The sequence below is a fragment of the Myxocyprinus asiaticus genome, chromosome 4, assembly GCF_019703515.2.
Source record: "Myxocyprinus asiaticus isolate MX2 ecotype Aquarium Trade chromosome 4, UBuf_Myxa_2, whole genome shotgun sequence".
In the NCBI taxonomy this organism is placed as follows: Eukaryota; Metazoa; Chordata; class Actinopteri; order Cypriniformes; family Catostomidae; genus Myxocyprinus; species Myxocyprinus asiaticus.
Window position 1 is genome coordinate 22,630,445 of NC_059347.1, and position 12,411 is coordinate 22,642,855.

The following is a 12,411-nucleotide window of genomic DNA, read 5'->3' on the forward strand; positions in this document are numbered from 1 at the left end:
CCCCCTCCTCCCCAGACTCGAAGCTCACGCGGGTTTCCAGGTTGAGGACACACAACAGGAACGAGCAAACTGACAATGGCAAGTGACAAGCCACTGCAAGTTGATCAGCTAATGTATACGTTTGCAATGTTTTTATAGTTTGCAAATTATAAACCAGCTCATGTGGATTTTTTATAACTCTGTCAATGTTAACTAGATGTATTTCTGGCTTCCATGGCTGCAGCACGCTGTGTTTGCCCGCTAACTTGTTTCACATCTGGCAACCCGGGTTGTTGAAATACTATTAGGAAATTGGCAGTGGGCGGGATCACACAGGCCAAAACACAAACAGAAATTCCAGCCTGGAACGGACATTTCAAAGTAGAATATACTGCCTGTAGCATTGTATTTGGAGAAGCCAGTATTTCAACTTAGCATGTTTCCTAAATCTCTGATAACATATTATGATACTTTTATGCTTTAGTACAGTAAATATATTACATATTGCACCTTACAAACACAACTTTTGATTTGAGAAATGTATTAGTATATGTTGAAATTAACATTAAGTAAAATTAATAAAAACTGTAAAAGTATAATTTTAACTAATGTTATTAACTAATGCCGATCATTATTGATTCCTCGTTTTATGTTTACAGTGTTACTGTGTGCATTGCATATACATGCTATTGTAGTAAATGAGGCTGGACAATATCGTTTAAAAATAATAGTCTTCTATTGAACTCCTATCAGCCATATCACGAGTTTAAACTCTTAAATTGAAAATTGTAGTACAATTCAAACATTAATAGTAGATAAAACACTTAAATGATCTTAAATCATTTTCAGATCTACTGGTGGTGGCTGAGGAGAGTACCCTGTTCTCTTTTCAAAAGTGCTTTGAGTGTAATGTCAGAAAAGCAGTTTAAGTGTAAAATTCATTCAAATATGTAAATAAGAGTGTTGTTTATCTTCATCAAAGCAAGTAATATTTCCGTTTCAAATGTTTATTCGTATAACATAATATCAACATGAAAATAGCACGTTATGACTCCAGCTCGAGTCATGATCACACACAGGCGATGTCCACTTAAGCTCAAATTGTGAAATTCATCCTCCACAAGAGCAGTGCCAGAACACGACTGACGTAATGTATTTTTCAGCACATTTCTTGCAATTTTAAGTTTCAACCACAGATGTCGCTTGAGAGCACAAAGTTAAGTAGTGCAGCTTGAAATAATTAGAGCAACCACATTTTAAAAGGCAGATGTTTAGTCATTTATTTAAACAATCAGAGCACAAGAAATGTTACAAATAAACAACAGCACACACAGGGTAACCAGATGAGGTGTTATATCCATAGAAACTATTGCCAGATCCTAGACAACGCATTTTTCTGTCCTTAGCTCCACTTCTTTCACAAGATCCTCCCTGATGATGTGGAAGTCCTGCAAGATGGCCTCTATGTTTGGCACAGTTGAAGCCACATCTTCATTCACTTCCACATACAGAGCATTCATTAAAGATGTCTGAAAACGGAGAAAAAAATCACATAAGGAGGTACCTTAAATCCTTATTGGAATTCAATTCTTCCCCAGGCTCTCATCAAATGAAACACTTAAAAAGTAGTTTATCTTATTGAAGAACCTTGAAGGGTTGAGGCTCAAAGGCCTTTGGCTTCCACAGCACTGCAATCACTGTTCCACCAAACGGGTCGTAGAAAAATAGAGACAAATCTCCAAAAGCATCCTAAAAACCACAAGAGAGCGGTTATCAATGGTCTAATTTGTGAAGGGGGGGGGGGGGGTGGGGGTAAAAGATTTGGTAAAAGTGGTACAAAGCACAAACCCATACAGATACAGTCTGACTGGATCATAGTCGATGACTGGCAAAGCTCCCCCTGAGGTGGATATGCCACCTTTGATGGTGCCATGAGGAAATGTGGCACAAGGAGGGTCCACTGCTTTAGCTAACAGAGGCAGCTGCTTTGGAATGAGGTTGATCAGAACATGATATATATATGCTTATATACTGTCAATATGTATAATGAATCCATAAACAAATCTATATCATAATGTCAAATTTGGTAATGGAGAACAATGCAGCATCATCGAACATGCACTGAAAGGGCCACTTTAGTCCACACAGAGACATTCTTATCATTCGGAGTGACATTGAACATGGTGGGAAGGGATTCTCTAGAGGCTACAAAGTCATTCTTTATCTCTGTGTAGTTAGCAGCTGAAACACGCAGGATTAGAACGCATAGTAAATAAATATTCACAGGAGTTTTTTTCTTGAATATGATGGTAAAACACCTAAGATAAAGCCCACCTGTGAGTTTCCCATTGAGGTTGACTATCAGTGGATAGTTTTTCCAGTCAAAGGTGGACAGCAAATGGAGGAAGGCGAAGGAACCCCACCTAAGGAGAGCTGGAACAAGAGCAATGTCATCGTCAAGCTGGCACTGGAGGCTTAGTAACAATTAAGTAATTAGGTAAGAAAGATAATGTTACCTTGGTGGAGTGAAGGGAGAAGGATGTAGGAAAAGTGAAGCCACCAGCAGGTCAGCTGATTCCTCTTTGAAATCCTCCAACAGGAACTGAGATGCCAACCAGTGTTTAGCCAGATGACACACTGCACCAAAACATGCATATTGCTGCTGGAGCCTGAAATACACAACAATAGAAAAAAGAAATATTGTAAGCAACATTCAGCAAACACCAAAGCTTTCTAATTATTTTTATGATTTATCAAAATGTAAGTCACTACAAACCAAGCAACACTATATGGTCAAGTGCATGGACACCCCATTCTAATGAACAGGTCTGGTTATTCCAGTAGTTTCTCTGAAAACAAAGCTCAATGCTACTCCATACAATGACATTCTTGCAAATTATATGCTTCAAACTTTGGGGCAACAGTTTGGGGGTGGGTCCTTTTAGCCCTGTTCACATAGCGAGGCCCATTAAGACATGGTTTACTTTAGTCTGGGGTGAAACATCTTCACTGGCCTGTACAAAGCCCAGTCCTGAACCCCTCTGAACACCTTTGAAATGAACTGAAATGCTGACTGTGGGCCATGTCCCACTTCTCAACATCAGTGTCTGACCTCACTAATGCTTCACTGATCCCTGCGGCCATGTCCCAACATCTAGTGGAAAGCTTTCTCAAAAGAGTGAAAGCTTTTATGGCAGAAAATAGAGGGATTAATGACATTGATTTTGAAATTAATTGTTCAGCAAGCATTAATGGGTGTGGTGTTTGGGAGTCCACATACTTTTGGCCATATAGTGTACAACAGTGAACCACATGAACAGTGTTATACCAATGCAGGATGCTAGTTAGGAAAGGTTTATGCTGGGTCTCCAGTTCAAGGGCCTGAGCCACAGGTTTGTCCCTGTAGATCAGCATTCCTTCAGGGGTCAGACTCTCCCTCAGGATCTGTGGTTCTCTGTGATATGCCACCTGGATCCGGAAGGCTAATCCATCCTAAAGGTAATAATGCATAAAATAATTTCTGTGCATGAAACATAAAATTACAAGTTACAAAAAATTACAGTCTCCCAGACTGCTCTTTGGTGCATTAATCTGATGACTTGAGGTAAACCCATGGTTGCCTGTGATCACCATATTGGAACAGATCTGACTAGCAACACCAAGAGTCACTGACAGTAAGAAGAAAGTCCTAAAAGACACATATCATAGCCGAACCTTCATTTTTTTGTTTACGGACCTGGGGCCAGATTAGGGGCTTAGGATAAATTATAAGAAGTTTGTAAGAATGTTACTAAGTGCAGTTCTTGGAAAAATTCATGACAAGTTCTCAAATATTTTCTTAAGATTGTCTTATTTTTTTTTTTTAAAAAAAAGAATGGCTTTGACATGATTGTACTAGCCTGCTCGTGAGGTTGCCTTATCTAATGCCGATAACTAAAGAAGTCAGAATATTGGACGATTTATCAGCTTTGGCGATATATCAGTTGACCACTAATCCTAACAATCAGTTTTTATCGATCTTAACCTTTTTTTGAAGTAGCAAGCACCATGCGATAATTTTTTGAAATGTAAAGTGCGTGAGATGTGTTAATCACTTTAACTGTCATATACCAGTATTATAATGTTATTATGCTTAATTTTTGTGACCACTCCATCATTCTGAGTCTCAGCTTTCTAATGATATAATTATTATGTTTCTATGGACTCTAAAACAGTGCCAGTCCTACTCCATTTGGCACCCTAGGCGAGACCCTCAAGTCACCGCCCCGCCTAATAAATTTTTAGAGAGTTATGTATTAATCTTTACACAAAAAAAAAAGTACAAATTAAAACAATTAAATACATCACAAATGGGTATAAAAAGAAAAACAGTGTTGGTTAGAAACATGTTATGGCCTCTTAACTAGGCATTATAAATGGGTATCACATATAGAAATAAATTTTAAAGTGCACGTAAACCAAACCAAGTGGTCAAAGATGAAAAAAAAAAAAAAGAAAGAAAGAAAAAAGGCACACTGCCTGCACTGCCCTAAAAATCTATGAACATTGTACAGTATGCTTTACAGCAGGAGTTTTTGTAGACTTTCATCATTACAGAAGAGACTGGGGCTGATCAAGTACACAGTCTATTGTACCATGATATTGTTGGGGAGTCTGGGGGCACATACATTGTGTAGCATTAATGAAACTATGGACTAAAAAAATATTGACATCTTTTCACATTACACAGCACAAGATGAAGTTTATCAAAGTTATTTTTCTCAAAAGCCTGCCGTGGCAGTATCATGGTACAGCAAGTGATGGTACAATATGGTAAAACCTTGGTATTTTTATAATATATTTTGGTATTTATATGGTAGGCTACTCCAAGGAACATGTCCAATAAACATGGTATTGGCTTATTAATGTATGGTACTTTTAAGTGCTTTCATGTAATGTTAGTATTTTGATACACTTTTATTGTGAAAATGTCATTACTTGCAGTAGACAATCATTGTCTACTGGTCTGCTGCACACACACTCGCACATGATGATTGAATACAGCTGAAGGTTTTGCTTCAATGAACTGTAAGTAAATATCCACTTCATTCAGCATTGTTTTTGTCTTCTGTCTTCTAAAGCATCCTGTTACTGTTTTACTGTTTGTCTAAGCACTTCAAACGATTAAGCCTGCATGTTAGACAAATTCTTTGCATCGTGTATCGCTCCGATTCACAAGCCCCGCATTCGTGAGCCTATGGCCGTGTTCACAGTGGCATACTATCCATATTACTTTCTCTTTTTTTACTAAACACAGATATAACAGAAACAGTAATAGTATGGTAGTAAGGCATTTAGTACACGGTCTATATGTTCTGTGGGGGGCGCCACAACATGTTATCGGAACGCACAGGGCGCATTTTGTTCGACACAGATTGAGCACATGCTAAAATTGGCTCAGTAGATCGGCACCCCCGAAGCGATGGTACCCTAGGCGGTCACCTTTGTTGCCTAATGGGTTGACCGACCCTGCTCTAAAGATCGTGGAGAGAGAGTGCAGTGCATCACATCCCTTTGAATAGACTAACATGATTCACCACATTAAGAAGCTTCAAAACAACACTTATTGTTTGAATTTTGTGATAACGTTTACATGGATTGAAAGCTAAAAAATAAAACCCTTCCATCTCAACATGATAGAACATGTCACATTTGAAACAACCCAGTAAATTCATTAAAAATCATACCTTTTGGGATTTAAGACAACTGTGAGGTTATCCTAACTTTAAGATGTTATTTACGACGATTTTTAAGAAAAAAAAAATTCAGAGAATTTGAATTTCTATTTAACAATCTTAAGAACAATCTTAAGAAAAAGGATAAAAAACAATTTTTTTTTTTTTTTTGTATATGTGTGTATATTTTAGCAAAATTATATTTCTTATCTTTTCTTAGCATTAAATATAACGCACACATTTCTTGATAATTTTCTGAAGTCTCATTTTCCTGGTCCAGTTCTCTTTGTCTCAGCCACACTTTGAGGAGAGCCACACCATCTCCAAAAGCAGGACACTGTGCACTGATGGCCAAGAGGAACTGCAGGTGTGAGAGGGGCAGGTGATCTCCAAGAACTGTGCTGTTATAATGAGGAGTAGGGGGCTCACTGCTCTCTGCACAATTAAAACAATAAAACAATATGTTGACATGAAAGTATGATTGGGATAGTATGATTTTTTTTTTTTTAAAAAACAGACTCATCTACAACTACCTTGCTTCATTTTGGCATCACCAGTGAACCACTCAGTCCTGATATTGTTTTTCTGAGGACAAAACTGACTGGATTTAAGGAAGTCCAGAGGGGGAACGGCATGAATTCGCAATGTGACGCTGCAGCTGTCTTTACCTAAAGGTCACACACACACACAACATGCATGTTACTGCACTTTAATTTGAAGCAATAATTAAAGCCAGGAGTTTTCAAAAGCTTATTTTTTATGCCAAAGACCCCCCAAATACGATGACCCCCTTGCAGGGACCCCCATCCTAAAAAGCAAGCTATACATTTTATTGTATTAAAGACCTATTTATACTGTGTGAGAAAAATAGTAATTGTGATATTATAAATAAAACGTGTTTGCTAAATTAAATCATAGTAAAACATTACATTAAAAATGTATTAAATTATTATCAGGAAATTATTTACAGGTGCATCTCAATAAATTAGAATGTCGTGGAAAAGTTCATTTATTTCAGTAATTAAACTCAAATTGTGAAACTCGTGTATTAAATAAATTCAGTGCACACAGACTGAAGTAGTTTAAGTCTTTGGTTCTTTTAATTGTGATGATTTTGGCTCACATTTAACAAAAACCCACCAATTCACTATCTCAAAAAATTAGAATACATCATAAGACCAATAAAAAAAACATTTTTGTGAATTGTTGGCCTTCTAGAAAGTATGTTCATTTACTGTATATGTACTCAATACTTGGTAGGGGCTCCTTTTGCTTTAATTACTGCCTCAATTCGGCGTGGCATGGAGGTGATCTGTTTGTGGCACTGCTGAGGTGGTATGGAAGCCCAGGTTTCTTTGACAGTGGCCTTCAGCTCATCTGCATTTTTTGGTCTCTTGTTTCTCATTTTCCTCTTGACAATACCCCATAGATTCTCTATGGGGTTCAGGTCTGGTGAGTTTGTTGGCCAGTCAAGCACACCAACACCATGGTCATTTAACCAACTCTTGGTGCTTTTGGCAGTGTGGGCAGGTGCCAAATCCTGCTGGAAAATGAAATCAGCATCTTTAAAAAGCTGGTCAGCAGAAGGAAGCATGAAGTGCTTCAAAATTTCTTGGTAAACAGGTGCAGTGACTTTGGTTTTCAAAAAACACAATGGACCAACACCAGCAGATGACATTGCACCCCAAATCATCACAGACTGTGGAAACTTAACACTGGACTTCAAGCAACTTGGGCTATGAGCTTCTCCACCCTTCCTCCAGACTCTAGGACCTTGGTTTCCAAATGAAATACAAAACTTGCTCTCATCTGAAAAGAGGACTTTGGAACACTGGGCAACAGTCCAGTTCTTCTTCTCCTTAGCCCAGGTAAGACGCCTCTGACGTTGTCTGTGGTTCAGGAGTGGCTTAACAAGAGGAATACGACAACTGTAGCCAAATTCCTTGACATGTCTGTGTGTGGTGGCTCTTGATGCCTTGACCCCAGCCTCAGTCCATTCCTTGTGAAGTTCACCCAAATTCTTGAATTGATTTTGCTTGACAATCATAAGGCTGCGGTTCTCTTGGTTGGTTGTGCATCTTTTTCTTCCACACTTTTTCCTTCCACTCAACTTTCTGTTAACATGCTTGGATACAGCACTCTGTGAACAGCCAGCTTCTTTGGCAATGAATGTTTGTGGCTTACCCTCCTTGTGAAGGGTGTCAATGATTGTCTTCTGGACAACTGTCAGATCAGCAGTCTTCCCCATGATTGTGTAGCCTAGTGAACCAAACTGAGAGACCATTTTGAAGGCTCAGGAAACCTTTGCAGGTGTTTTGAGTTGATTAGCTGATTGGCATGTCAAAATATTCAAATTTTTTGAGATAGTGAATTGGTGGGTTTTTGTTAAATGTGAGCCAAAATCATCACAATTAAAAGAACCAAAGACTTAAACTACTTCAGTCTGTGTGCATTGAATTTATTTAATACACGAGTTTCACAATTTGAGTTGAATTACTGAAATAAATGAACTTTTCCACGACATTCTAATTTATTGAGATGCACCTGTACTTTGTAGTAAATTGACGGTGTATCTTTTATAGAATAAAATAAATAATAAATATTAATCACATTCCGACCAGTCTTTCGAAAGAATAACATAATGTTAAATAAAATCAGTAAAACTGTGTTTAAAGACTAATAAATTAATTAATACCTTTTTAAAGTTAACAAGTAGACTTTTACTGCCCTAAAATTACATTTTGTAAAAAGAAAATATTCTAACAAATTTTCTGCAGACCCTTGCAATTTTGAAAACCCCAGCTCTAAGCAGTGAGTGAAAAAGGAGTTTTCTAAATAGGAAATAACTAGGTAGCTAAAATCAAATGAGAAAGAATTCTGATTTGAGCAAATAATTACAGTAATGAGTGAGAGTATGTGCACTTCCTTGTAAGATGCTTTTGTAAGAAAGCATTTGCTGACAAAGTAAATGTGGTGCAAAATTTTGAAAGGAGCTAATGAATACCACGAGTTACCATTAGACCAATCATACCGGGGTGTTTGATTAGTAGCAGTGGGCGAAGAAGGTTGCCATGGAGACGAAGAGTAGTTCAGCAAACCCACAGGCTTTAAAGAGGAGAGGTGCTTTGCCAGGCCAGCCAGATACAAAGCTTTGTTCCGAGGGTACCTCTGGTTAATGACATCCATCGGGTGTAAAAAAGGCTTCAAAGGAAAATTTGACAATTGATGTTATAATGAATTACTTAAAAAAAGTTTTTGAATGGTAGAAAAACAGACAGATACATTTGATTGATCACATTAGAAGAGATTTGATATTTATGTAGCCATGGGCTAAACTATTATTATGATTCTTCATTAATATCATTTGTAGTCTTTTGCTTAATTAGTATCAGGAGAATCATACATTTCTGTCAATACTAAATCAAAGGTATCTAACACACCTAGCATTACTACATGACTATAATCAATCTGACATCAGTCTGAATATAGTAGTGCAGATGAAGGAAGAATACTTACAGCTGGAATGGTGACAGCCAAATCGACTTAGACTCAAGGTTTAATACACGTGCTCACCAGGCTGACTGATGCAGGAGGCTCCATGTGAAATTTGCCTTTCGCTACTTTCATAACGAGGAGGAATGGGACTGCAATGCCTGACAACCATGAAAGATCTTCCAACTAGGAGACAAAAAAATAAAAAGCAAATAAGAAAATGTCACATACTGTCCAAGCCTGTGTCAGCTGATGCAAGTTCTTCAGCAATGTCTAACCTCTACACCTTCAGATTTGGGCACAGACTGCAGGTGATCTGTGACCTGCTGCACAAAAGATTCCACCAGCTTCTTTATGTGCTCACTTAGGGTCACTTCCTTTAGCAGCTCCTCCATCTGAACATCACCCATAAAAATCAGTGACGAGTAAAGAAAAATATATCATTATAGACAGTTATTATCAAGCATTACAAAATTTTCTGTAGTTCACAGGAATGTCATGCAGTGAACAGCTTATAACCATTAACATGAGACACTAAAAAAAAAACACATATGTTGCTAAGGTAACATACATTAATAGATAATCATGCATGACAGTTAGATTAGGTCATTTCTGACCTGCACTTTCAATATGCTGCATGGAAGAGATTTTCTGTTTCTTTCAGCTGACTGAGCTCTGCCACAGTGGGGGCTCTGTACAGCTCCTGTTTGGACAGCTTGAGTGGCCGTAAGACCCCATCATCTGACACTGTGCTCTTTGATTTTTGTTTGGTGCCATTCATGTGTTTGGCACTCTTCTTTACATCTCCTTCCTGTTCATTCTGACAGGAACTCTGGGCTTCAATCTGTTAAAAGATATGTTAAAGGATTTTTTCACTCAAAAATGAAAAGTCTCTCATCGTTTACTCACTCATGCCATTCTAGACGTATATGACTTTCTTTCTTCTGCAGAACACAAATTATGATTTTTTTTAGAAGAATATTTCAGCTCTGTAGGTCCTTACAATTCAAGTGAATGATGGCCAGAACTTTGAATCTCCAAAAAATCACACATAGACAGCATAAATGTAATCCACATGACACCAGTAGTTTAATCAATGTCTTCAAAAGCAATATTATAGGTGTGTGTGAGAAACAGATCAGTATTTAAGTAATTTTTATCTATAAATCTCCACTTTCACGTCCACATTCGCATTCTTCGTGCGCGTATCGCCACCTACTGGTCGGGGCTGTTTAAAGGTGGAGATCGCTTCTGAAAATATGGATTTAACCACTGAAGTCGTATGGATTACTTTTATTCTGCCTTTATATGCTTTTTGGAGCTTCAAAGTTCTTGCCACCATTCACTTGCATTGTGATGATCTACAGAGCTGAGATATTTTACGAAAATATCCTTTGTGTTCTGCAGAAAAAAGGAAGTCATAAACATTTTTGGCCGACTTATCCCTTTAAATGATTTTACTCTTTAACAGTTTTAGTATGCTTTATGCCAAGAATAATATATAAAACTACATCATATTAATGTGCAAGTACATAAAAATAACGTTTTGGATGTCTATTTCCTATTTAAATCTAAAAAAATAAATTAAAATAATCTCTAATATGTGTGTTTTATTTCGTTCACCGATTGGTCCGTTCAGAACATTATTCTTCAGTGATTGGCTGCAGTGCTTTGATTTCGCCTCCAAACACAGTCAAGGTTGGTTCGACTCGTTTCACTGAGAAAAATAAACATGCAATTTTTTAAAATATTTAATTCCAAAATTATGAACGGTGTAAAACATATGAACATAATTATATATTTTTATGTATTTTTTATTTTGGGGGAATAACAACCATGTTAGTCGCGAAATAATGACGTCATTTGAGCATTGCGCACGCGTTGGATGGAAACTAAACAAGTTCTGCCGTATGTATAATTTCTTTACACATTAGAAATACAGAGTTTGTATAAAATTGGATACAATTGTGGTAATGTGATACTTTTGTGACTTGGATTTTACAGTCATTTTGATTGCGAGCTTTATTTAATCCGTCTGTTTAAACGTCATTCAATTTATCAGGCAACTGTGAACATCTGTTATATTACTCCTGATGTTTCATTGACATCTGTCTAATTATTCAACTTAGACGATGTCCAGTAAAGAAGTAAAAGCAGAGCTTAAAAGTGCCAGAGAAGCCATCAAAAATAAAGAGTTTAAAGAAGCTTTGAAACATTGTAAGGTAAGTGTTTACTTCCACCGGTCAGCACGAAGGCTAGTAAACAATGCGCTCTTTATCTCTATTTACTGATGAGAGGGTCTCATCTCATAGATTTCTATTGGTGGGTTGTATTTACATGGGTAGGGTAGTTAAACCTTTCTCATTCAAGTTAAACCTGAATGTTTCCTCACTCCAGAATATTCTCAAGCTTGATAAGAATAACTATAATGCCTTGGTGTTCATTGGAGTGGCAGCCACAGAGCTGCAGCAGCCTGATCAGGCACAGACAGCCTACAGAAAAGCCACAGAACTGGAGCCAGAGCAACTGCTGGCATGGCAGGTGGGTCATGGTATGGGTACTTTCATGGAGATTTCCGAAATTGTAGTTTGTTCTAGTGAGAATGTCTGCTGACCATTCTGTTGAAGTGTCTTGTCATGTTAATATTGGGAAATAAATCAGTGAGCATTTCGCTAGTTGTGGATTTCCTTCTCAGGGTCTAGCAAATCTGTACGAGAAAAGTGACCAAGTGGATTTCAAAGCCGAGCTGCCAAAGGTCTACCAAAAACTTATTTCACTCTATGAAACGTAAGTAAACTGGGCTTGGCATTGTGGTAACAGTGATTTGTTATTTGATAAATCATGCTAAATGACACAGTTTGCTTGATCTTTGTCTTACTCTCTCTGTGTTTTTGCAGATCAGACAAAGCAAAGTGTTTTGAAGTGAGCAAGAAGTTGGCAGAAGTCTATCAGTCAGAGAAGAGCTATTTACAGGTATGATCCTTATTATATTATTTAAAGGATTAGTTCACTCAAAAGTGAAAGTTCTCTTATCATTTACTCACCCTTATGCCATCCCAGATGTGTATGACTTTCTTTCATCTGCTGAACACAAATTAAGATTTTAAGAAGAATTTCTCAGTTCTTTTGGTCCATACAGTGCAAGTGAATGGTGACCAGACCTTTGTAGCTCCAAAAATCACATAAAGGAAACATAAAAGTAATCCAAATCAATCTCTTCAGAAGT

General features: G+C 37.5%; 1 protein-coding gene and 1 pseudogene across 2 annotated transcripts in view; one reads left to right on the top strand and one right to left on the bottom strand.

Moving 5' to 3' along the window:
• Positions 1-1,291: 1,291 nt before the first annotated feature.
• On the bottom strand, positions 1,292-11,193 carry LOC127439720 (nucleolar protein 6-like; annotated as a pseudogene).
• Positions 10,981-12,411, top strand: part of LOC127432174 (tetratricopeptide repeat protein 37-like) — a 31,599-nt gene continuing 30,168 nt past the window's right edge. The window contains exons 1-5 of one of the 2 annotated variants that reach the window (XM_051683033.1): positions 10,981-11,093; positions 11,315-11,407; positions 11,583-11,726; positions 11,881-11,972; positions 12,083-12,158. In XM_051683033.1, the coding sequence (XP_051538993.1) occupies positions 11,318-11,407; positions 11,583-11,726; positions 11,881-11,972; positions 12,083-12,158 (402 nt within the window). In that variant the 5' untranslated portion in view covers positions 10,981-11,093; positions 11,315-11,317. Of the gene's footprint in view, positions 11,094-11,314; positions 11,408-11,582; positions 11,737-11,880; positions 11,973-12,082; positions 12,159-12,411 lie in introns of both variants that reach the window. The other variant, XM_051683041.1, reaches the window with a different exon arrangement.